General features: G+C 40.0%; 1 protein-coding gene across 1 annotated transcript in view; it reads right to left on the bottom strand.

The window, feature by feature from the left end:
• SCAMP1 (secretory carrier membrane protein 1) overlaps positions 1-26,998 on the bottom strand; it is a 50,546-nt gene extending 23,548 nt beyond the window's left edge. The window contains exons 1-2 of the mRNA XM_049794438.1: positions 26,866-26,998; positions 11,565-11,642 (exon numbers count right to left, since the gene is read on the bottom strand). Of these exons, the coding sequence (XP_049650395.1) occupies positions 11,565-11,642; positions 26,866-26,922 (135 nt within the window). The 5' untranslated portion in view covers positions 26,923-26,998. The remainder of the gene's footprint in view (positions 1-11,564; positions 11,643-26,865) is intronic.
• Between the last annotated feature and the right edge of the window lie 383 nt (positions 26,999-27,381).

Here is a 27,381-nt window from a genome sequence, read left to right as displayed (position 1 = left end):
GCTAATGAACAAGACTGTTCAGAATCTCCAGCAAGGACTACAGTAGCTCTCCCGTAATATTGTAAAAAAGTAATAGTACTATTACATGTAATACTGCAAAAAGGTGGATTGTCAGATTAGAAAATATTTGAACAATTAATTCAAATATTTATCCTTGAAAGATGCTTTATCCCAACAGCCTGCAGTACTGCTAATGACTGTAACATGCATATATGCTTATGAATAAAGGAACCAATCAGAAAGCTCACTAGAGCTACATAATCAAATATGTTAGCCAATAGCATACATGATATACGGCATTAATATAAGGTACTAATTATGTACAAGATTCTTCCGATTCAGATTTCTACATTGTTTAGGTTCCACTATATGCTAGGTGGCCATCTATACAGTGTTAGAATTGCTGTCTACTGTGCCCATAATGACAACTGTGTAAAAGACCCAGTGCCTAGGTAAAAGCCCGTGCTCTCTGGCAGAAATGAGACTACACCAGTGATTTGTAGCAGGGGCCGTGCATCCTGGAATCCTAAGTGAAGAGGGGCTGGAGAACAAAAGCTGTTAAGGGATGTTACAAAGGCTACCCCTTCCAGCAGAGTCTGGGACCTGGCGACTCCTCCTTTTTGACTCCTGGAGCCCAGTCCAGCGCACTGTGAGACCCTCTGAGGGCTCTCCATTCCAGTCTGATGGAGACAGCTATTGCTTTCCTGCTTCCAGGTTCAGCTAGCAGCAAGTTGAGTGTGTATTGCAGGCACGCACACAAACACACACAAACCCACACACACCAAGGACACTAGGATGGCCAGCCACACAAGTTGCCACAGCACACCCACATAACACTATTAGAACTATGTAGAACATAGTTACAGAGTCGTACCCCATTCCTCCTCTGCAGCTGATCAGCACTTAAGTTCACTATTGAAATCACATGCCTCACTCTAGATTTGCAAGCACAGCAACAGCTGCAGATCCCTCAGATGTGAGCAGTGAGCCCTCAGCCTGTCTGATATACTTGGCTGGACCTGGAGCTATCTTACCTGGTGTACAGGTTTCCTCCTGTTTACCAGTTAGCCCAGCTTGACGTTCACTAGAAGATTCATGCACTCATACACTCATGTCACAAGCAACCTCCATACTCACAGCTCCCTCAAACACCAGCACAGGCTCTCAGCTTGCCATATATCCAAGCCCAGATCCCAGACTCTCTTACTCACTTTTGGCTCAGACTTTGAGTCTTCCCAGAGAGAGGTTTTCCTCCTATTTGCCAGCTAGTCCAGCTTGAAGTTTGCTAGTGAATTACACATATACACACAGAGGAAAACACACTGGTCCCTTCAGTTGCTGGCACCTCAAACACGTGGGCCCTATGGGCCCATGGTCCCTCCAGCTGCTGACACCCAGATGCCCAGTTGTTGACACCACAGACATATTGACCACTACTACTTGGGGTCTGACCACGTTGCTGGTATCTAAGCCTCTCAGTCTAGTCTCTCCAGTTCTTAGCACCTAGACTTCGCAGTGCTCACAGATGTGGTAGAGAGTGAAATGTCACAGATAGATAGTTAAGAAAGGATTTAACAATAACTGCAGCCATTAGGCATATGGCTGTCAGACAAGTGTACTGACTGGTAGCAACTTACATGCAACCAGCCCCTTTTAATACATCCTCTTCTGTAGTCTCCTCCTTGCTCCTCCCCAGTCTCCCATTGCTCCACATCTTTGACTATTCCCCTAAATATTCCATAATAAATTTTGCATAGTCCCACAGGCTCCCCTCGACTATCCATAATATTCATACTTATCTTGTTTCTTCCTTCTTATTAGTTAAAAAGTCCAGGTTGATGCTCTTCAAAGCCCATAAATTAGTGGCTGAAGAGTTTTGGTCTTCTATTTCGTCTCTGTTACCACTTACCTATCAGGTTTGTGTTTCTGCTTTTGTTTATTGCTTTCCCTTTTACTTATTACTCCCTTTAAACTGAATAAAGTCTGTGACCTTAATGAACAGATACTTTCACATTCTACATGTTCTTACAGTAACCAGTATAACTGACCTGATTATTTGGACCATCATGGAGTTTTGCAACAACTGAAAGGCTATCATGACTTTTACAAGGCTGGTACATGATTAAGAATCACATACATCTTTGGATATTCTGTAATAATATGAATGGGATTATGGTCTTCCTTCAGGTCTCAGCCCCTCAAAAACAATACAGCTGTACCACTGTAGTAATATGAAGGAGGATACTTCCAGCTAATTATTTCAAGCACTGCAGTGCAAGGGAACAGCTGCCTTGAGTCTCGTGTTGTTAGATCTGCGTGCTACAGTCCATTACTTAACACAGGAATGACAAAGCAGTCAATGGTCTGTTGGAAGGTTAAAGCCCCTGTCTGTGTAGAGGTCTGCTAAAAAACAACAAAATAAACCCTAAACAATCAAGAAACCCAACCAACCAACAAAAAAGCATTTATAATTAGTAGACTTCTCCGTGACACCACCACCCCACCCCACCCCCCACCCCCCCCCCCGCCCCTACTTGCCCAGTAAAGAACTTGCACCTTCTGGCCTCTTAATTTCTTGAATCCTTTTAAGAGCTTTTTCTATAGTGAGCGTGACAGCTGTCACTTTTCCTTCTGCTGGTATGAAGCCAGCTGAGATACCTTCCTATTAATGCTTTAGCAATCTTCCATCTTAGTTTACTTAACACTCAGCTGACTTCTCATTTCCAGCAAGTTACCGCTTCTCTAAAGCCTATTCTGTTGAGAATTCAAGTTTAAGACACTTCCCCTGTAAAGAAACAATTCATTCAGTTTTTTTCTACATCATTATCTTCTGTTAGTACTCTTGCTTCCTGCTTCCCAGGAAGTTTCTCAAGTTGTTCTACAAGTTTTCCCTCAGAGCTTTGAGTTTGCCTTACAGTTTCACACTTAGCTTAGCAGAGTTTAAGCTCTTAAGTTTTCTTCAAAAATAGCTTCCACTTTTCTAAAGGCTGTCTTACGCCAGTAGCACACTTGACAAAGCAGCAAAAAGCCAGCATGGTTAGTCTCTTCTTATGGTGCATTTAAAGCAGCTATTTTTGAGCTACAGTATGTGTACACCATTCATGAATGTTATTCTGTGTTTAATATCACTTATGAGTTATATAATATCACTTGATGGAATTAGTGCATGATGTTAGAAAAATACAAAGAGCTTGTAAGAGAATCGGAGGTAGTTAGAAAAGGTAAGGAAAAAATATGTATCTGCTTCAACATCCACTGTTGATTATTGCTGGCTATCACTCCAGAACTTCTCTTAGTTTGTTATGTGTATTAAGAATACAAGCCCAGCAAAACTTGCATTCCAGCCACTGTATTCACAGGATACAGCCAGTTGCTGAAATATAGTAGCATTTCTTCATTATGGACAGAAAAAGCCATGCATGTTTTTGTATACTACCATGTTTTCATAATTACTTATCTTGTCTTCATAATACGTGCACAAGGGAACAAAGTGTCAGTGCTCAAATCCACCTCAAATGGTGGAATTTCAATACTGCTTTAATGTGTTTATTTTTCCAGGTTATTATTCAAAGATCACAATTCAATGCAAAACAGGCACAGGTATTATAAATCATCTTCTATAGATCAAGAACATAATGAAGAAAGTATTCCAATCATAGAATATCTCAAGTTGGAAGGGACCCATAAGGATCACTGAATCCAACTCCCTGCTCCTCGCGTGATAAACTAAAGGATATGACTAAGAGCATTGTCCAGATGCTCCTTGAACTCTGACAGCTTGGTGCTGCGACCACTTCCCTGGGAAGCCTGTTCCAGTGAGCAACCACCCTCTCAGTGAAGAAACTTTCCCTAATGCCCAATCTGAACTGTCCCTGACGCAGCTTCATTCCATCTCCTCCTGTCCTATCGCTGGTCACCAGAGAGAGATCAGCGCTTCCCCCTCCGCTGCCCCCCGTGAGGAGGCTGTAAGCTGCGATGGGGTCACCCCTCAGCCTTCTCTTCTCCAAGCTGAACAAGACAAGTGACCTCAGTTGTTCCTCCTAAGTCTTGCCCTTGAGACTTTTCACCATCTTGGCCACCCTCCTCTAGACATGACCTAACAGTTTGATGTCCTTCTTATACTGAGGCTTCCAAAACTGCACACAGTACTCAAGGTGGGGCTGCACCAGCGCAGTGTCAAGTGGGACAATCACCTCCCTCGACCAGCTAGCTGTGCTGTGCTCGATGCACCCCAGGACACAGCTGGCCCTTTTGGCTGCCAGGGCACGCTGGTGACTCATGTTCAACTTGCCATCAACCCAAACCCCCACATATCTTTCCAGGGGGCTGCTCTCCAGCCTCTCATCCTCCAGTTAGTACAAATAAGCAGGATTTCCCTGTCACAGGTGGAGAATCTGGCACTTTCTCTTGTTAAATTTCATTGGTGATTGCCCAACTCTCTAGTCTATCCAGATCTCTCTGTAAGGCCTCTCTATCCTTGAGGGAGTCCACAGCTCCTCCTACCTTAGTATCATCAGAAAACTTACTTAATGTACATTTAAATCCTGCATCCAGATCATTTGTAAAAACACTAAAGAGCACCAGCCCTAAAATCAAGCCCTGGGGAACCCCACTGGTGACTGATTCAACCCCATTTACTATATACACACCTCTCTGAGTCCAACCCATGACCCAACTGCTCATCCAATGTATTACGGACTTGCCTAGCTGTGTGCTGGAAATTCTGTCCAGAAGGCTGTTGTAAGAGACAGTATCAAAAGCTTTACTAAAATCCAAAACCAGCACATCTACTGGCTTCTCTTAGTCAACTAGATAGGTGACCTTGTCATAAAAGGAAATTAAGTTAGTTAAGCAGGACTTTCCCCTGGTGAACCCGTGTTGGTTATGACCAATGACTGCGTTGTCTCTCAAATGTTTTTCAGTAACTCACAGAATAACCTTTTCCATAATTTTACCAGGCACTGAAGTGAGACTGACAGGCCTGTAATTACCAGGGTCTTCTTTCTTACCCTTCTTGAAAACTGGGACATTTGCCAGCTTCCATTCAACTGGTACCTTTCCAGACTCCCAAGACCATTGAAAAATAATGGACAGAGGTCCCACAATAACATTGGCCAGCTCTTTCAATACCCTGGGATGAATCCCATCAGGCCCCACAGACTCATGTGCATCTAGCTGGAACAGTAAGTCTCAAACAACTTGAGTCCACTGGGACTTTATGATAACCCCAGTCACAGGGCTCCAGGGGTCCCAGGGCCCATCATCAGTGTTAAAGAGACGAAGAAGTCATTACACATCTACGCTTTGTCTACATCCCTATTTGTGAGGTGACCGACCTCATCAAGTAATGGACTGATGTTATCTCTGATCCTCCTTTTGCTATTAACATATTTAAAAAAGCCCTTTTTGTTCTCCTCCACAGTGCCTGCCAGCTTGAACTCTAATCGAGCTTTGGCCACACAAATTTTCTCCCTACAGTGGCAAATAGAATCTCTGCAGTCCTCCCACGTCATCTGTCCTTGCTTCCCATGTCCATACACCTTCCTTGCCACCTAAGTTCTAGAAGAAGATCCCTGCTCAGCCAAGCCAGCCTTCTGCCCCATTTGCTTGACTTCCAACACTTTCGAATTGCCTGCTCCTGCGCTCTTAAGAGATGGCTCTTAAAAAGTGACCAGCATGAAACCATTTTAAATTCAGGTTGCATTAAGTCTTCCTATCAAATGGAAGTACTAATTTTTATAACCCTAATCAAAGCTTAGAAGCAAAAAAAAATCCCACAGCTACTTAACATGAAACAAATAGAAGTATTCTGCTGCCTCGGAAAATCATTCGGCTACCAAAAAAAAAAACCCAACACAAAAATGAAAAACATAGCTGTACAGTTTGGGATTTTTCTAGAAGCAAGAAGTACTGAAGTGAAATCAGAGAAGGTACATCTTCAAGCTCTAGCACTGTGCAGCAGATCTGGAGAACTGCATGGACTTAAAGTTCAGCTGACATACAAGATTATCTATTATTGGACTGATGTAGGTAGTAAGGAAAGGGTACAGGATACAAGAAAAAAGAAGGAAAAAAAATTGGTTTTGTGATAACATTTTATCAGAAACTACTTAATGTCTTTTTTTGTCCTATAAATATATTTCCCAGTATTCAGTAATCACTGGAAAAACGGAAGTTCAATAAAAATGCATAAAAGGCAAACAAACAAGAACCAGGGAGCATAGAGGTTATGCACACTAAGCTTTCATGCAAACAAGGTACTCAAAGCAAGTGTTGCTTCATACATGCAAATAAAACATACTCAATAAAAGTAAAAGAAATAGTAATTTATTGGCTTGGTAGACAAAACAGTAAGGCAGACAGTTCTTTCTACAGCTATTAAAAAGGCAATACAAAACACAATTCTAGAAGTCAATGTCTCACATTAATTTCCAAATATAGACTAAGCACAAGTTTGCTCTAATTGCCATTTCTGACATTAGCTCAATTAAGAATTGAACTAACTTCACAAAAGAGCTGCAAAACAATTCCAGTAAAAATATCTACTGGAATGTTAGCTAGCATACAGTAGGTTCCTTACATTCTGAAATGGAAACGTATTTGCAAGCTGTTGCATTAAAAAACTGACTGAAATGGCCCAAGTGCTATTGTACAAGATGCATGAAGTCTAAAATTGGAGGCATTCTGGAAAGCAATAGCTCAGATACAGGTTTTTAAAAGGTTTGCAAGGGATATGCATTTAATACACACAAAACCCATACATAGTAAATGTAAATCATATTGAGGAAATACTATTACCAAGGGGTCAGATTAAAGTTAGTTATAGGAGCAATTGATTTGCTATTTAGAACGAAAAGCAAACACTCACTTTCTAAGGTCACCTCAAATGTTTTATCAGCACAAAAGATGCAAGTGGGAGAGAGACACTTGGTCAATAACTATCAAAATCCTGAAGATGTCAAATGAAGTAACTGCAAGAACTACTTTTGAGAATTAATGGACACGTCATAAAGACACTGAGATCCATAACAAATAAGCAGAAAAGGAATTCTCATCTGTTACGTGTACTTTTGTCTATGTTGTTTTGATTTTTATTGACATAGGTTTCCTAGGAATAAAAATTGCTGAGGCATCTTTGAAGGAAACGAGTGAACTTGGCATTTGCCAGGTGACTCCTTTAACCTTGACAAACATCTTATGCAGTTCATACCAGAGTACCCAAAACCTACTGTGCTTTCTTTTGTCTCAAAAGTAGATGAGTCGACATAGGCTTCTCCGTTGGGTTCAGGGCAGTAGAAGTCAAGCCTCTTTCTTCCCCTCTCAAATTTAACAGTCCTATCCATTCTTCTGGAACCTGGAAGACTTGGCCCCATGGCAGGCATAATGAAAATTTCAAAACAAGACTTGATCCATGTTTCTTACCTGAGCAGAATGTCAAAGTCATCCCATAAAAATTCTTTCATTTCCTAATATCATACTTACTGGACCAAAGTCTGGCTTTCTCACATACAAGGATAAAGCTGTATAATTCTGCCATAATCAACACATAATTTATTAAGTATAAGAAATGAAACAGATCCATTTTGACTCCCTTATGGATCAGCATACAAATGGGGCTGTTGGGAAAAGATGCTGCTGCTTCTATTACACAGCATGTTACTTGTTGTAACACAGCAAACTAATTAGATATTATGGGGGGGGGGGGGGAAATCACTGTTAAGAACTGCCAAACACTGGAACAGGTTGCCCAATGAGGTCGCAGGATCTCCATCCTTGTATATATCCAAAACTTCCCAGGACAAGGTGCTGAGCAATGCAACTTAGTGACTCAGTTTGAATGGCGGGGGGGGGGGAGGGGGCGGCGGTTGAAACAGATGACTTCCAGAGGTCCCTTGCAACCTATGCCTTGGCACTTACTTTGTCATACCTGTCTGTCCATGTGCTGTTGGTTGCCTGTCCAAGTGCTATTGGTGGCTTAGGGATTTGGGCATGGAAGAGAGATAGCCGACTGACAGCCTGCGTAGGATTGATGAGACATTCACAGGAAGACACAGAGTCAGCAATTCTGTTTTTATCATATCATATCATGATATACCACCCATATTTGGATAGGGGAACTAAGTCTATTGTTTTTAGAGACTTTATTTCACAGGCCCATGGTCTTTTACAATAAGGTACTTATATCCTGAAATTCAATCAACCCCACTTTACAACACGCCTTTTTGTTCCTACCCCAAATGGTACTTCTGGAATAGATCTTTTTATTTCATGCCTTGATCTCACAGCTGCACTGGGAGAAGCAGCAAATTATATGACCTCTCAAAGAGAAGAGGTTGGCTGAAGATAAATGCTCAAAATTAGTTTTCTCTTTAATAGATTTCCCCATGTGGGTGAAGTAGTCCATTTACTGGGGGCAGGGAGAAGACTTCCAAAAGAAGCCAGGTGTGGATGGTCAGTTTGGTGTCTTATAAACACTTCATTGAATTTGGATGCAAGACAGGAGGGAAGCTGCCCAGGAATTTACTGGGGGGAAAAAAAAATCCATCGAAATATGTCTCTTAAAAAACAAAAAAAACCCAACTCTACCAATGATTTCTTCCAAATTTTTAATACAGCAATTTGAAAGTGATTGCTATATGCATTATTGTGTCTACACATTATACATCTATACACAGTGCTCGGAGGAGTTCAACATGCATTAGCAAAACTTGTAGAAGGAGGAAGAGATTAAAGGCCTCCTTCAACAGTATTTTCATTAAAAGATGAAGCAGAAATACTAATTGTCTGATCGCATCTGTTCCTTGTTGATTTCAGAAACATGACAAAAGACACAAAGTCATCTCCATGGTGACTGTTAGAGCTGGAGATAAAATCACTGAAGATGCAGGCAATGATATTTAATCTGACATTTATACCATTCACTGAAAACATTGTTTAACAATCAAAAATAAGAGAGGCTTTGAAATTTGGTAAGAAAAAAAAAAAAAAAAAAAGACTCCTGATTTCTCATGTTAGATATCAAGCTGGTGACACTTGAGCCCTAAAATCTCCTATGCCCATTCACTTTCCTCATTATGTCTTACATGTTATTTTCCCACCAAACTTCCCACTGCAGATGTGAAGGATAAAAGTTGACTGAGAAAAGGTGAATGCACTGAAATAATTAAAAAAAAAAAAAAAAAAAGAAGAAGAAATTAGCATAAGGAATACCAAGAAAAAGTAGAATTTACTGGGTTTTTTCTGCCCTATCCTGATAACCAAGAAAGAACTGATAGGAAGCATCTCCCTTGGCAAAGGGAGAACACAAATGAGCTAAGATAACGAATGTCAGTATTCACAGTTTGAAGTCACTTTCTCACAGAAGAAACATTCCTGTCTGGATTTGCAATGGAGAAGTGGTTTTGCACTCCAGCATGCTTTATTAACTTGAATTTGGAGGGAAGGGGGAAAGAAGGTTAATGCTGTGTTAATGCTATAGACTGCAAGATACCTACCATCTTACCACTACCACTAGAAATCTGGATTTCCAACTGAAGCATACCATTCTCAGCTTCCTTAAAAACTACAACTACACATTGTTATTCATAGTGAAACAACATCATTTTAAGTCTTACAGACCAGCAATTCTCAAACTAAAAAGCACAGAAATCTCCAGGACATACTTTGGTACCACCAGCTTGTATCCTTTCTGCTCACTAGCACCATTATAGTTTTCAAATGTTAGAAGTGGGATTACCTGCACAAAACTGTTCAAGATGACTCAGCTTCTCAACGAAGGTACAACGAGGAACAGCAGCAAATCAAAGCCCCCAGAAGCTATTTGGATGTTTTTGCTCTGCACAGCACACAAAATGCAGAGTAATTTCTATCCCTACCCTGAAGGACATTGTAATCCTCCAAGCCCAAAATTCACAGACCCTGCTCCTACCTCTGTTCATCCAATCTTAAAAGGCATTCACTTCCAGTCCTGTTCCATACCTTTATTTGTACATGCATAGTATGCTCTCCTCTTACATACAAAGGTGGTAGGAAAAAGAGAGGTGAGCACATGGAATTGTGAGCATATCCTCAGGTACCTAGGCACATTCCTGCAAAAGCATATAATTACAGAATAAATACTTACATATTCCGCATTCACAAGAGACAGAGAGAGGAAGGGGAGTATCATCTAAAGGTTGATTACTACTGCACTCTTAGCTGAACATGCTTTATTCTTTCAGTCTTGCTTTCTGTAAGAAAACCTGTCAAAGTTCTTTTCCTCTACAGAAAAAGAACTGCTCATTCAACAGACAGTTTTTATGAATTTGGTAACATCCCATAGATTATTAATTGAACCACAGCGTATGAATATAGCACATACTAAGGAGATCTGAACACTGACTTAAAAGATTTCCTCCATCCTCCCAATTTTTCTATATGAGTGACATCTGTAATGAGCAATTAGAAATTTTTATACATGAACAACTGACTATTCAAAGCCAGATAACCTTAACCATATACTTCAGTTTTTCTTTTCCCACAGAGCTGCATGTAAAAATAAATACAAAATTAATAAAAAATGTCAGACTGTCTTTCTAATTTATGGTCAATACAAAGCAATTTTGAAACTGTTCAAGCTTCAGAAAGATAAATCAAATATAATTCATGACATTGTGAGTTTGGAGAAAAAAATTTTGGAGACTTATTTAATACTGTTGCTAGTTGTAAATATTCTGCCTTAAAGAGCTGATCCAAGGCATACTCAGAACCAAGGTTCTTCCAGTCTAGCATTTTAAACACCGTATGAAGCCTTACTGTTGTACTGCAAAGACTCAAATACCAACATTCCCTATCAGCACTACCAGATTTACCATAGGAAATAAGCATACATTTGAAAAATACTGTATTTTAATGTTTATAAATTATACTGACAGACAGTAATCATCCATACATTTTGCTCATCTTGCACAAGATCTTCACTGTCAAAAGTAACTACTGAAAAATGCTCTTACAATATGAATTTACTACCCCATTCCTTGTATTTTCCCCTCCATGGGTGAAAATAAGCACAAGGTAAATTAAAACTGTAGAAATTAGAGGCAAAAACCAACTGTGTTTCTTGGACATAAATTATTCCATTCACTACAGCACAACTATTCATAGCCTGCAGACTGTTACTTAAATGCAATGTTTTTCTTATCCTGAACAGCACTTTTATTAAGTGAAACGGAAATCAAAAGCAAGACGCTGGGGGAATAGGGCCATGGTCACAAGCTTTAAAGCAAGTAAAATTCAGAAAAGCGTTAAGGACAGACTACCAGAAGTCTTACTGAACACAGGAAAAACTCAGTTTTGTTTTGGTTCCCTTTCAGAGAGCCACTATCCTTTATAGGTCAAAGCTCACTTAAGTTAACCCACCCACTGAATCCTCCAGATACTTGATGGGACTATCTATCTTTACACATCTTCCATTACCTCTAGCTAGCCTGTCACATGTTTTATACCAGTCCCAAACTCTGAAAACAATAACTCACAAACCTTACCTAAAAAGATTAACAGCAAGATTAAGAAATAAATGTGCTTACTGTTCTTGAATCAGAGAAAGGATTGTACTCATCTAGCCCTGGAGGAACATTTCTTGTCACTTGTGTAACAGAAGGATCCTAGAAGAGAAAACAGTTCTGTCAATGTATGCACATGTATATAAGCAACAAGTCAACATTTATATCATATAAAACTCAGCTTTTGCTTCAATCTAAGAAAAAAAGGTTTGTTCTCACTAAAAAAGCCTGTAAACATACACCTCGTTCTCTGTCTCCAAAATGACATCATTCCATTCTGAGCGTCTCATAAACCTAGATGAACACAGTCTAAAAGGAACTCCATCTGTCATACATTTGATTTATAAGGAAAAAAAGCTTTCAGTAGAGAAGGGAAGAAAACTGTATCCTGCTATGTTGACCACTGGACTCCACAAATATACACCCAAAAAGAACAACAGAAGAAAAGAGCTTTCTGTAACTCTTGGTTTTCCCCATGCACAAGTACCTCCAACATCTTCAGGAATAGGAAAAGCATTTCCCAAAAATGAAGCCGAGGAAACAGTGTCCCATAATGCCAAAAGCACCTCTGGTTCACCTTCTACCCGAACTGGTAGAATTAAGAAAAAAGTGTAATTTTTTTCCTCCAGTGAACTACACAGTAAGAAAGACTGCTTGAGGTTTAGCCCGAGAAAGCTACTTCAGGAATTCTCTCTGCTAGAGACAGGGAGGCTTTGTTCTGCAGAAGAACAAAAGTGCCCACTACCATAGCCCACATTAAGAAAAATTGCACTTATTCCATGTGATGTCTGGTTCCACTACATTGTTTCTATGCCTTAATTTAATGTTTTTGCGTTTTCAGAACATAAGAATGGATGAAAGGAAAGTTTTCTTGAAAATTAATAAATCCATGTATTCAATATGGATAGTTACATTTATATTTACGTAAATGCACAAAACAAGTGTACAATATTTTATATGTACATCAAATATACAAAATAACTGTAAATATACTACTTATAACTTATGTATAGATTTACCTATTTTCTTAATTTCAACATTCTTGTTCAACATTAGAAAACAAACTAGAGTTGATAAAGACTGGGAAGATGGTAAGTATTTGCATTTATATACATTTACATTCATATTTCCTTTAAAGACAGCTACATTTAAAACTTCTACATGAAATATTTGTCTAATTTTTTTAAAAAATACAGTTAAGTGACTTAATCTACACTGAAGTAAACATATAAACTATTAAGCTACTGAAAAATAAAATCTAGATTCTTAGGATTAGCATCTATATTACAGCATTAGCTTAGTCTTGGCAGCAGTAACTTCATCTACAGAAGCAGGAATAGTATTTTCTTAATGGCTGCACTCAACTTATTTACAGCTAGAAAAAAAAAAAAAAAAAAAAAAAAAAATGAGGGCAGCGTACCAATCAACTCTAAAATCCTGATGGATAGAGCAAATGAGAATGTCTGTTTCTTCCACTAGCTATAGTCACATATTTATTAATATGAGGCAATTAAAAATTTTTTACTCTAAAAAAGGTTTAAGACAAGAAAACCATTGCTTCAGACATTAAAAAATTGTATGTTGCATATTTTAATCAAATTCATATGCATAAGCATACATAAAAACTACCTTTCTTATCACATCAGATGCTACCACTTTTGGCTAAAGCATACATTTAGCTGCAAAGCACTATTTTAATGGAGACTGAAAAAGAATCACCCTTTCTATAAATGTTACATGCAATTCAAAATCAGCTTTCCTCTTTGACTTACACCACAATTAGTGATTTCAATAAAGCCACCCCAGTGACAGTCTCCCCCACATTTCCCATGTTTTATAGTTACCATCCTAGAATTGAATACATTGTTCCAACTAAAATCTCATCAGGTCTTGCATGAGCTGATGGACTAATTCACTGTAACATGTTCTTTCATCAAATGACTGGCACAAAATATTTTGCAGATGAACAAAAAAAACCAAGGGAAAGTATATGTGTGGGGAGAATGTTGTCAGAACTCAACTACAAATCATTTGAAACATTGAATAAAAAGATCATAAAAATAAGGGAATAATTAAATCTGACATTTGAATTAGGCATTGGTTTAGTAGACTTGTCAGTACAAGATCAAAAAAGATGAAGTTAAAACCGAAGCTAATAACACAATTTCATAATTCAATATACAGGATGGCATAAAGTTGTATATACAGCTGAAAACTTTTAACTTACTGTAGTGGGTCCACCCTAGCCAGCAGCTAGGCCCCCACCTAGGTACTTGCTCACTGCCCTCCCCAGTGGATAGGGGAGAGAATCAGAAAGGCAAAAGCAAGTAAAACTTGTGGGTGTTGAGAAAAAGGCAGATTAATAAGGGGGGAGGAGAGGTAGAGGTAAAAAAAGAATAAAAGGCAACAAAAACCCACAAGCGATGCAAAGGCAATCACTCACCACTCCCACCAGCGGACAGACGCCCAGCCAGCCTCTGAGCAATGGTTACCTTGGAACATCCCCACCACCATGACCAGCACCACCAATGTTATTGCCAAGCGTGATGCTATACAGTATGGAATACCTCTTTGGTCAGTTGGGGTCCGCTGTTCTGCCTGTGTCCCCTCCCAACCTCTTGCCTTACCCCAGACAACTCCCAGGGGGAAGCAGAGTCCAAAACAGAGAGGCCTTGCTTGATGCTGTGCAAGCACTGTTCAGCAACAGCTAAAACACTGGTGCCTTACCATCACTGCTGTGGTCACAAATCGGAAACACAGCACCACAGGGACTGCTGTGAAAAAAACATTAACTCCATCTTTGCCAGACCCAGTACACTTATCCTAGCCTTTACACGTTAGTGTGAATTAGCAGACCATAAAACACTGTTCATGCTTTCAGTATGGCACCCCTTCCAGAAATCCTCTCATACCATTCCCTCTTCCACACATAAAAATGTTCAAGTATAGACACGTATGAAACTAGTGGTAGCTAACCATCAGCCACATAGTGAAATGGTATGTCTACATTACTAAAACTCGAATAGCACTTAGTACTTTTAAGTTATATCAGCTGCTTAAAAAGTGTATTTCCGCACTAAACTTCTGTGTTTGAAGAGTGCACGCTTGTGCCTGCAAAGGACAATAAATGCCATTATTTGAATAACTAGCGTTATCAGACTCATGAGACAGCCACTGAACAGCAGCAGATTTCCAAAAGGCAGGAGTGAGTGGTCAAGTCAAATTCAGAAGAGCAATCTATACTTAGAAATACAATATGCAAACAATAATAAATATCTGATGAAGAAAGACTTTTTTCTCTGGGTGTTTTAGAGAAGACCAAGGGGGAAAACGTTTCTCAGATCTCTTCACACAGCTATTGTGACATTCTAACACTGACAAACAACAGGGAATGTATGTTGAGCCAAACAAGCTTACTATGTCAGAAGTCTTAGTACTAGAAAGAAGTTGTATGCTTAAATACATACAGTGAGTAGAGCAAGAAGCTCTCCATCAGAAGACCATTCTCATTTTGAATTAGCAATTGCTACACGTCTGCCAAATATGGCTATTGTTTGCAAAGGTAGCTACAGCAGCTCTGAAAAAAAAAACCTGACTCAGAGGACACTCATTACCAGCTCTATTTAAGAAAACTTTCATTACCCAGAGGGAAAAAAACCACCAATTATAGTTGTATTGAAATACACAAATTGAACCCCACCATGGCAAGCAGCATTCAAATTCTGCTCTCAGAAAACCTGAATTACACAGTCTGGACTTCAACAGAAGTTCCTGAACTCATCTCTTCCACAAGCAGAAAGACTCAAGAAGTAAACCAGAGATCACAGGAAAAAGAAGAGAAACCTCAGAGTTGAAGGAGGCAAGCACTAGCCTGGAGATCCATACCTCTCCTATAGCCATCCACTGCAATCTTCTCTAATGCTGCAGATGTCCTCAGCATGCAAAGAAACAAGCTCTTCACAGCCTGCGTGCCCAGGTGTAGGCTGCTAGACTTCAAACCGGTCTGCATACCTGCAGTGCATCGAACAACTGACAGCAACAGGAGCTGCACTTCATGTTTCAAAACACTACTTAACAGCATTTCTGAAGAGATTAGACCTGACATCCCAAACAACACAAAGAATTACTTTGAATCATTTACCTTACACTTATTGCATCTCATTTTAAATATGCAGCAAATGCCAACTTGTCTAAACAGTGAGAAAAACTGTGAAGCACTCATACTCACTGCTGCAGAATAATAAAACAGTGAATTCAGAAGTTAATTGGGGTTTGAATAATGAATATGAACAATAAATGTCATGCAGGACCACACACTCAAAGAAAGTGACATTTAAATGAATGCTATCAAATTTCTATGTTGCATGACATATTCTAGTGGTTAAAACAGTGAAAACTTTAATATTCTATAGGAGTAAGTCAATCTAGGCTGGCATAACTTGTGCTTCCATATTTGGTATTCCACCAGATAATAAAGTTAAATGCATTAATTTTTAGTTATTTTTGGTTTTTAATATTAAGATACAGAAAAAAGCCATAAAGACAAGTTCCAACAGTTGATAACATACAGACACCAACACAAAGCAGCAGCATGGCTGGAACCATCAAATCATCCAGAGACCTCAACTTGCTGCACGATTTAAGTGATTAAAAATTGGGTTACCCAAATAGAGAAGATTGGGAATTTCTGGGACAGACTTTAAATATCTGACGTCATCCACTGAATGCAGCAACTGCAAAATGCCCTGTCCAATCTCAGGCTGAGAAAGTTATCTCACGGTGGACCAGTACTTCTGCCTGAATTGGACTTGCCCTTGCACTAACTCCTTGCCACAACCTGATTTTCATCAGTGACCCAGCCAGTCCCAGCCCCTGCTCCTTTGAGTGCTGATCCCTGTAATTCTCATCTTGTCCAAGTCCTTATTCCCTCCTTCCAATTCACACTTCCTCTAGCCTAATCTCACCCAAACTCCTGCCAGTTCAGCCCCTTGCATTTCTGATCTTTTTATTTAACTATTAGTGATACCAACCATGGAAGAGGATTTAAGAAGAGGCCATTTTTCATACCTAGGTACTGTGGCTATTGGTGCATGTAAGTCACACACAGTCATTTCAGATGATATTTTCAAGATCTGAATTAGTTCAGGAGACTGAAGTTGTAAGAAACCAGCACAGCTTAATTAACTGGTTTTCAACTAATCTTTCATTTTACCTACTTCTTGTAGTTTCTCTCCTATAATGTCATTCTCAAAAGCAAAGATTAGCACCATACTCTTTGAATTACTAGGAGTCAGGTACAAGAAGCACCCCAGTATTTACATCAAGAATGGAAAAGTCAGTCAGAAAAAAACCCAAATGAGACACAAACAAACAAAACAGAAACCAAAACCACAACACATTTATATCTCACATTGACAAGAGCACCTATAGATCTATTAAAAATGTCTCCTGTGCCAGGTTAACAAATTATGCTTACATCACTCAGATATAAATAAAATTAAGTGAATTCCCATTTATCACGGAGGGTGTACAAACACAATTAATTACAAGTGAGAATGTTTAAAATGGAGCAGAATAATCCAATCTATGCAAGTTTTTACAGCTTTTAAAAAAAAAAAAAAAAAAAAAAAACCAACAAACTTTAGACCAAATAACTTTAGACCAAAACTAGTCATCAGCTACCAGGTTTCATTAATACAGAGGAGATTAGCAAATTAAGGACTGAAGAAGTAGATACATCTGTAATGATGCTTTGTATTACTGTTCACTGGGAATGGGTCCAACATTGTTCCAAGAGTAAAATGCTTTGATAGCATACCTAATGCAATCATATTCTGAAAAACACCATCAGCTAAGTTTACATTGTTAGTTGTGATTTTGATTTAAGTGAAGAGAAAGTAGTGAACTCAGAATCATCCCCTCCGAACTGTCCTTCATGTAGTTAAAAAAAGTTTTCACTTTTGAGGTACACACATTCTTCTACCAAAAAGACCAAAGTGTTTATCTTGTGCACAAATAATTTACCATGGAATGACAGCAGAAGAAAAAACAGCTAAAAATATAACAAAGATAATATGACCTTGCATTGCCTTTTTTTTTTTTCCCTAAGTGAAACTCAGTAAGTGACACCAGTGCTTTGCACAGAACATTTAATTTACTTTACTATTGTTCAGTTTGCTCGCAAGGCCAAGCAGGGAAGTAAAAGCAATATCTTATTGCAGAGATCTAGAAACAGGATTTATAAACACTCATTCTAAACCCTGATTTGGATAGAGATTATAATTGTTTTGCAACAGATCAGCAACTGAAAACAAAAATTTCAAATAAAAATCACATAACCTAAGTAGAACAAAAAAACCTGTAGGTAAGAGGTACAGGGAAAAAAATGCATAAGATACTTTTACAAGGAAAAGAACAGAGGGTACTTGTAACTGCTAAGGAAATGGGATAATAAGACCAATTTTTAACACTGATTGACAAGGGCAAGTAAGCAAGACAACTAAGCATCTTCCAAGACTTGGATACCAGGAATATTATACATCATAACAATAGAATCATCATGTTGTTTGGAAAAAGCATAAAACTGAAATGCTGCACTTGCAAGTGACAGAATTCTTCCCCCCCCCCTTTCTTTCTTTTTTAAATTTACATGCAATTCAAAGGACAGCACCAAGTATCTGAGAAAAATGACAGAAGTACACCTGGTTAGTCCTAGGGAAAAAAGACTAAGGAGAAACAATATACTATGAACACAAAAAATGAAGATTTTAAATGAAGAGGATTAATTACTTTTAGTGAATGAAGTCAGAAAAAGAAAATATGGAAAACACCTTATCAGTTACATAGCTTCTTAAGTATATTCAAGGGAAGAATAAGCTACTGAAAACAACTGTGGAAATCTTCATTTTTGACCTTAGTTCTACATTAAGTTCAAGGGCTAAGAATGATCTCTTAATGACTGGAGTAGTTGCAATGTAAGCTGAGAAACCAGTTTTCCACATCACAAAAACCCTTAGAAGATGAAGTCTCTTTATGTTATCAATAATTCACTGTATCAATCCTACCACCTCCCTCATCAGTCACTGGCTACCCTTAAGCTCTGTCACCGTAAAATTTTTCTCTTCTACTTCAAGATCCCCACAAATAAGTTTATCCAAGCTAACTGCTTTACCAGTTGCTGGTATCAACCAGCCTTCACTTTGCCAACTTCTTTGGCATTTACTGTTCCAGAACCAGCTTCACCTAGCGATGCATTTTCCCTGTTGCTTTTTGTGCTTGAAAATTCCCAGAAAGCAAAAAAGAGGCACAACCCCTATCTTACCCACCAAACTACGCAACATGCTCAGCAAAGATGTTACTCCTCAAAAAAACTCTACTCTGACTGTATACAGAATAGAAGCAGAAGCCAGAGGTCTAACAGGACCAAATCCAGACTGATGAATCCACCCTGTGGAAATCATGAGATTAGATCCACAAATCTAGCAAAGTCAATCTTGACCAACAAGGATTTCTTATCCCTACCACTCCTACTGAAAAGCTTTGTTTTGCTATGTGAAAAGGATAAGCTCTATTCGTTTCAAGTTAAGCTCTTCACTGATTATCATAACTTATTCCCTATACCCACTTCATATTAGCCTTTTCTAAATGTGAGTAACACTAATTGTACACTTTCCAGTAAGAATTCATCCTGAGGTTTGTTTGGGGTTTTTTTTGTAGTAACAGTTGTACTTCCTGCTTTCTGTTGAGTACTTCCCAAGATCACACCACCACCTCAGAAAATTAAGCAAAAATGCAAAGAAAAAATGCCTGAAACTATGTTTGCTGGTCTAAGGTTTTTGATTTCTCAAAGAGAAAACTATGCATCCCACTTTTCATAAATGAGTTCTGGAAAGCAATCAAAGCTATTGCTGTTTCAGTTTAAACTCTCTGTATTATATACTTTGCTTTCAGTATGTCCTCATGAGCATTTTGGGGGAGAGATTTCTGACAAAGCTTAGATTTTGAGGATAAAATTGGGAGAAAAAGATTTATTTGGCCAGCAATGGGTATCAAAGTTTTCTTACTCCTGTGTTAACTGCTGCATTTCAGCTTTTATATTAGGACCTGACACTTGGAAAAGAAGATAGCCTGCACCTGAAGGATGTGTTTTTCAGTCCCATAACACTACATTCAGCCAGATGAAGCCTCCGAAATTGCAATTTGTACATGTTCAGTAAACATTTGGTATAAATCAAAGAGCTAAACTCCCCAAAGACTTCCTCCCTGTTCATGCCACAAGCTGCACGTGGAAAAGTTAAGTTTCAAGAAGCTACTGACGTTTTGATGCAGCGTCAAACATTGCTGGTTCTTCATGCTTTCTTTCTTCAGCATCCCAGGCCCAAGAATGAGTAAAGGTACAGAAACTGTGTTCACAAACAGCAACTAAATTGAGATTTCATGTTTCACTATTCTAATAGTACATTAGCTGTATAAATAGTTTACATTTAACTGTATAAAGGAAGCCTTATGTATTGCACCAACAATAATATATTTTAACCTATGATTAAAAACCACTTACAAGAAAGAATTGTCCTTAAAGGTTACACATGTAACACCTGGAGGAATTAATGACTTAGAGGCAAAATAAAGACTATTTCTGTACTTCTAATAATAAAATAAATTAAAAAAACCTAACAACAAAACAACTGAGTAACTGCTACAACAGTTCTTTCACAATTTCAAGTTTAATGTCTCATTCACTGATCAGTCATTTCCCACCCCCCCCTTACACAATGATATTCAAAAGATTTTCACTCTAGCACTACCAGAACACAATTATTAAATAGGACAGAACAAAAAGTATCCAACTGGTTCTTATACTTGGTTCTCATGCAGTGCCCGCTACATGCCACATTATCTCATGGAAGCAGAGCTACAAAGGGTTCTGAGCTACTAAGCAAGGCAAATTCCCCACCTCTGAAGCCAAAAGAACTTCAGAGGCTCACAAGGCCAAATTTGTCCTAAAACTTGCACCAGCCCCATCTTGGAATGGAGTAGTGGATGCCTAACAAAGCCTCATCTCCATCTCGTACCTATTCTCAAACCTTTTTCCTCGGCTCTGAAATGTGTGTTACATTCCTCTTTGTAATATTAAATCTCAATACATAGTGCAATAATAATAGTAATGCAATATGTGCTAACACTTTACTGAAAATCTGGAAAAAATGCAGGTATAACTGTTACTGAATACCTATTAGAACACTTCATAGTTTTAATAGATTAGAGTGCAGTTACAGCACTGATGAAGTGTACTCTTGAAAGCTAACTACCATGTAGGGCAGCTAAAGGACACTACCAATACCATGATGTTTAGCATTAAAGTACGCAAGATTTAGGGGAATTTGTAAGTTTTGAGGTCATGAAAGGAAACCAATTATTAAAGTCAGAAAAATATTTGTATTTTATGTTCTTTACTAACTTAAAGACAGACAATTGGGTATATTTTAGTCATATCAAAGAATTAAAACTCAGTTATGCATATAGGCACACAACCCAACTTCTGAATTCTAAAGCACAAATACTGCAGAAACACATCAAGAATCAGGGTCCTGATCCCTCAAAAATAATTAAGACTTCGCTTTCTTCCTGTAAGTTTCTACCACTGCAGCTTCACTTGAGCAATCAAGGTGTAAACATTATGGATTCTGCTGCCACACAAGGTAGCAGTCATTTGCACTATTAGCTTCAGCATCAAACATCCAGCTTGTACTTCCTGCCAAACCAGATGGAAGATTAATTTGTGCTCATGTGAGTCAGATTAAGTTTAATATCCAAGTTAAAACTGGAATTACCTCTGCAGTAAATTTAAGCTCTAACATGTACTTAGCTCTAGTGACTCAAGTAATCCTGCAACCTCAGCGGGAGCAATTCAGGTGCCTAATGCCATTTTTAGGTATCTCAGAGCATCTTGGACATCCACACAAGAATGGCAGTCATGACAGAACTACATAAAATCTGTGTCTTTTTGGAGCAACAACTCAAACCTAACCACAGTTTGGATACCTAATCCCACCCAAAGAAACTACTCGCATAATTAACATTACATACATTTGAGAGTTTCTGTGTCCTTCCACACTAAAACTGAACAAGACATAGGCCATTCTGTTCAAAACTTCATCCATATCACATAGTGGTCTGGCTTTTACCTAAAGGTCACCATTCACATTTAAACAGAAATGTATCTCAATTTTCAGTCCTACCATAATTTCTATAGTACCAAATACCTGCACCTGTTCAGAGGTCTAAATACATCAGAGGAACTGACCCAATTAATCACAGAACACAGTTTTTAAAGTCCCGATTCCACAGTCACTCATAAGTAACCATTGCATATGTTTGGATGACTGTAATAGCCAGCCCACAAACCTTTTACAGTCTGTCAGCCAAGCCACAAAGGCCTGTGAAATTCATAGCTCTACTTAAAAAAAGAATTTCTTCTCATTGTAGTAGTATCATTCACTTATAAAAGAAAAAAAAAAGAAAAAAAGAAAGAAACACAACTACAGAAACAACACATTTTTATTGTATGTGAATTGCTGAATTGCTTCAGATTAAGTGAAATTTACACTGGATTTTGAGACTGCTGTTTCAGAACCTTTCTATCCATATCACCTCCAAGGTGGTCAGACCCACCTCATCACTAAGAACTTCCCTGGTCATCACCAGACTGTTGGCTGACCGTGGTTACTTGGACTGGACCTGATCCTGCCCCTGACTTGACTTTCTAACTTGGGCTCAGATCTGCCTCCTCTCTACGGATTTGTCTGGCACTCTAGACTCTTGGCTGAACAGTTACCATCGCTGGATCTGCTCTGCTCACGCTGTTCAGGTGTTGTGGGACTGCAACACTTGTCAGTGAGAACTTTACCAAATGTCAATTCATACTCACAAGTTATGACAAGTGCTCCTCAGTGAAAGAAATGAAACAGCGTTCATTATTACTCTGCTTTCATTTATGATACTTGAGGTCACACCAAATGTGTACTTCCTCACAATGCTGCTACATGAAATTATAGAAGGATTATCTTGTGGGACTGCAACACTTGTCAGTGAGAACTTTACCAAATGTCAATTCATACTCACAAGTTATGACAAGTGCTCCTCAGTGAAAGAAATGAAACAGCGTTCATTATTACTCTGCTTTCATTTATGATACTTGAGGTCACACCAAATGTGTACTTCCTCACAATGCTGCTACATGAAATTATAGAAGGATTATCATGTCTTCATTTGTATGGTACATGGATGCATTTACTTCTGTTGCTTATCTGTTTGCTTCATTACCTCCCGTCCTGCAAACCAAAACATGTCTTGGTTTGTTGGTACAGCATCCAGACAATGGCTATTTACAGAGGAATACTATAACTTCAAAAGTATATCAGCCTTTGAGTTCAGTTCAAGTTTGGTTTGGGGTTTTTTTAAGAATAAAAAAAGAAAAAGCAGAGGTTAAGTAGCCACTGTCTCAAAATCAACAATGTTTTATGATCCATCCAAGTAAGCTAACACTTGAAAGAAGAAATTCTATTTTACAAACTAAATTTCATTACTTCCAGTAGATACTAAAGCAGAAACTTAATTTAATTTCAGGTTTCCAAAAGAATTAACTACCCAAAATACTGAGCAAACTAGATATTTCTGCTTTACCTTTATCTTCCTAGAGAACATATTTATTTGACTCAACATCAAGCAAGAATCTCTGCTGAAATCTTTTTATTATAAGGCATGAGAACAGTCACAGGAAACCTCAAGTAGATCACAGACAATTAGTAAAACCAAAATATTTAAGAAAAAGAAGGATCTATCTTTAGACCTTGGCAACAACTCTTCCATGTGATGCACCCCCCCCCTTCTCTGCCATAATACTTTGTGCTATTACATTAGCACAGGAAGTGGTTTCAAAAGTAAGGAAAACAACTAATCACATCATACTTTAAATTATCAAGAAAAGACAAATAAAAATATGAGTATATTTGAATAAGGCATTCAGACAACATGATTTAGGTTTCAGGGTCCATCCAGAAATACTAGTTCTATGGATAAAGTATTTTAAAGCACATGGTGAGAAAAAACTTAAATGCAGACATGCATGAATACCCACTAATTTCAAAGCTGTTATGCCAATGAGATGATAAACAAGGTCTGGCTTATATATGAGGCCTTCTGCCCCTTCAAGTTAAATGTGTGGACGAGTAAAGGTGTGCAAGATTACCTTTTGTGGGCAGTGGAATGTGATGGAAAGATTGAAGGAAGTGAAAAAAGCCTCTGAAAAAGGAAAAGCATACAGTTTTTCCTAAACCAGCTTCTGCAAATGAAAGAAATCCAGAATTGTGCTTAACAGTGAGCTTCAAGTTACAGAGAAGTTATTATAGCATCCTTTTATCGTGATGCATTGCAGATGGGAAGTAGAGCCTGGATTCTCCCTGACAGCTACAACAGAAGTCTTTCCCTGAAGAGAAACTGGAATAAACTATTGCACTTCAAGCATCACCTTCAAACTGCAAGTATGTTTGAGGTAGGTCCCAAGCTTAGGTCTCAGAAACTACATAGGACAAGCTACCTCAGCTGGTAAGTGATGCAGGGACAACAGTACTGCTTCCAATACCCCCTAAACACTCTTGGTATCTATACACAAAAAATTTTGCTAGATGTTATTTTCATAACTGTTACAATAAGTGAGAAAAAGCAAAATATATTTTTGTTGCTAAAGACACATTCTAGAAAAAATGACACCTTTTCAGTGCTTGTGCCAAAAGGTATTTAAAAGAACAAAGCTCACTGCCATTGCTGCCAGTCCAAACTATTTTTGGCAACACCCTCAATGCCAGGGCTGCTGTTCATCTGGAAGGTCATTGCACTGTGTACAGCATCAAGTAAAAACACAGTGTCTAACCTAAGGAATACTATCGACTAAATTTTATGACCATAAAAACCAAACTAATGATTCAGACAGACTCCAACAAAAAAATATCAGTAACTCTATGCTTCCAGTAGCTACCTGCACAGAAGTATGCTTGAAATGTGACAGCTCAATTTTTAAAATTGTGTCAGCTTCATTATTCCAGCTGACATTCTAAACTCACTGCCACATACTATGTGTATGCGCTTTAAAGCATCTGTTGCATTAAAGGGTAAAGAAGTTTGGCAGAAAATAAACCCCCTTGTGTTCCAGTTTATCCTCAGATGTCACAGGGGCTGCGGGCAGCTAGGTTTAATTTCTGACTAATGTCCAATTCAGTTCTGTAAGTCCGGTTGCGTTCAATATGTTGAACTATCATGATGACAGATGCACTTAATAGTGTACTGTGCTGCCAGCTTACCCACGTTCAACGTGCAAGAATTACCAGACTTGGGGAGTTTGGTTGCGTTAACGAACTGTTACAACTAGATTAATGAGCAGAGCAGTTTATTTAAAGCAACAGTACAGGTTCCTTTGGATTGCCGGTGACAAATACACTGTCTGCAAAGCACATGCAAATAACAATAATACAGTCGACTACAAGCCCAATAAATTACAAAAAAACTCTATAGAGATTTCTAAGTTTCCCAGGGAGGCACTCGGTATAACCGAAGGTTTGAATCTCACCCAATAGGTGTCCCTTTGGGGCGGGGGTGTGGGGTGGGGGGGGAGGTTCAGGGGTTCGAACCTTTGACTGATCACAGAAGTCAGCGATGTCCTCCCAACTTGTCTATCATAGTGTCTACCCTAACAGTCTTCTTCTCTTAAGCCCTTTCATATTTTCTTATTTTTTAGGTGGAGCTTGAGTGACTCTAGTCATACATACCTTTACTTTGATTGGTATAAAGTTCTCTCGCTTTGCATTTAAAGGTACATGCCCAAAAAAATTCAGAGCGCATGCTCAGTGAGGGGTGGTCACACCTCGGAGGCAGGTAGTTTTTGGGATGGAGGTGTGTTTGGTATTATAAGGAGATGATAATGAGCAAAGTTCACCCAGGGAACATGATTTAGCATGTCACTACTCCAGAACTGGGTACTTAGGATACAATTCAGAAGTAAGGCAATAGCATTGACAGAACTCCCCTTATTTCACCTCCTTGCTTCACTGGATTCAGTGTAGGGACCTTCCATTCTCGTTCCAGTAATTCCAGCTCCCCATCCCTGCAGCGGCATCACAGAGCCTGGACAGTGTTTCCACTCCACTACACCCTCCGCGTTGTTTCTCTTAGGGTCAGCATACCAAGCTCCCCTGGTGTTGCTAACATCTAAGGTTGCAGGTTATGTTGCTTAGGGAATTATTATGGAACAGATTTCTTGCATATCCACTGCATTCCACCCTGCAGGTCCACCTTCCCTTAAGGGGGGGTGACGATGGGGGGATGGGGACGGACGGACACACATATCAATAGGTCACCTCCAGCAATCATTCCACAAGCATCAGCGTGAAATAAAATGCAGCAAAAAAAAGTTTAGTAAGATTATTAAAGTAAGTAGCTCAATAAACTAGTTGAACTGGATTCAAATAGCAAAGGAAGACATTATAAGAAGGGGAAGCATCTAAGGAGGTCAGCTCATTTTGACAGCTGAAGCCAGAACAGCAGGTGAAGAAACAATTCTCAGCTGTATGACAAGTCAATAGTGCGAGAACTAAAAGCTTTAGAATACATTACACCGCAGCATTTTGGGATGCAGGGTAGACCTTATGCCCAGCCATCAGTACCCTGCATGCTTCAGAACTAACGTCAATAAGCAAGTAAGCTTGGCAGAGCCTAGGAGGCTAGAGAGGAAAAAGGGAGTAAATTCACTGAGCTTAACTATCTGGGTCAGTCAAACGGAAGAAAACAGATTGTAGTAGTATTATACGCACACAAAGTTACCGCGTAAATCAAGAAGCCTTCCCCCCCACCCCCTCCCCCTTCAAAACAATCCACCCGAAACGCTATTTGTGTTATTTTAGCAAGAGAAGGAAACAGGGAAACCTGAACTTGTGAAGCGGCTACGCCCGCTCCCAGGGCTTCCAAAAAACCCCTGCTTACCCTACGGGCCCCCCAGAGCCGTCGTGCCCCAAGCCTCGCGGCGGGCAGCCCCCTCAGCCGCTGCCGGCCAGCGCCCCCCCCCGCCCCGCGCCGAGGCCAGCGCTACCCCGCAGCACCGGCCCTTCCCCACCTCCCGCGGCAGGGAGCGGCCCCTCCGCACGCAGCGGGAGAAAGGGCCGGGGCCCCTCCCCCGGGATGCCCGCGGCTCGGCACAGGCCGCGCCGCTCCCCCCCGGCCCCCCGGCCGCCACACCGAGGAAGGCTCACGGTCGCCCCTTCCCCGCCCCCAGCCTCACCTTGAAGGGGTTGTTGAGGTCCGGGTCGGCGAAGGGGTTGCTGTCGAAGTCCGACATGGCGGGGGCAGCCGGGCCCTGCGCTCACCGGGCGGCGGCTCTTCCCCTCGCGGCGCCCCCGACACTCGCCGGCTGCCCCCCCCCCCCCCCCGCCCACCCGTCCCTGCTGCTGTAACCAGCCGCTGCGACCCGCGCCCGGGCCCGCCCCCTCCTCCCCGACCAGCCACCGAGCGCCGACCTCCCAAAATGGCCGCCCCGGAAGTGAGGTTACGGGGTGGGACGGCCTTGGAGGAGAGGGGGAGCGCCTACTCCCGGGACGGGCAGGAGGCAGGGCGGGAGCAGGGCTTGGGAGCGCCCATTTCGGGAGGGCGGGGGAGGATTAGGAGAGCCCATTCCAGGGGCGGGTGAGGTGTGTTGGGCGCCCTCGCCGCTCCACCTGGGCTGATGGGGGGCGATGGGGGACTCTGTCCCGCCGCCCTTGCTTGTCAGCACCAGCCGGGAGCCGTGGAAGAGGGAGGC

Source organism: Accipiter gentilis, chromosome Z (assembly GCF_929443795.1).
Source record: "Accipiter gentilis chromosome Z, bAccGen1.1, whole genome shotgun sequence".
Taxonomy (NCBI): Eukaryota; Metazoa; Chordata; class Aves; order Accipitriformes; family Accipitridae; genus Astur; species Astur gentilis.
Note: the sequence above shows the minus strand (reverse complement) of the source record. Positions and strands in the feature narration are given on the sequence as shown.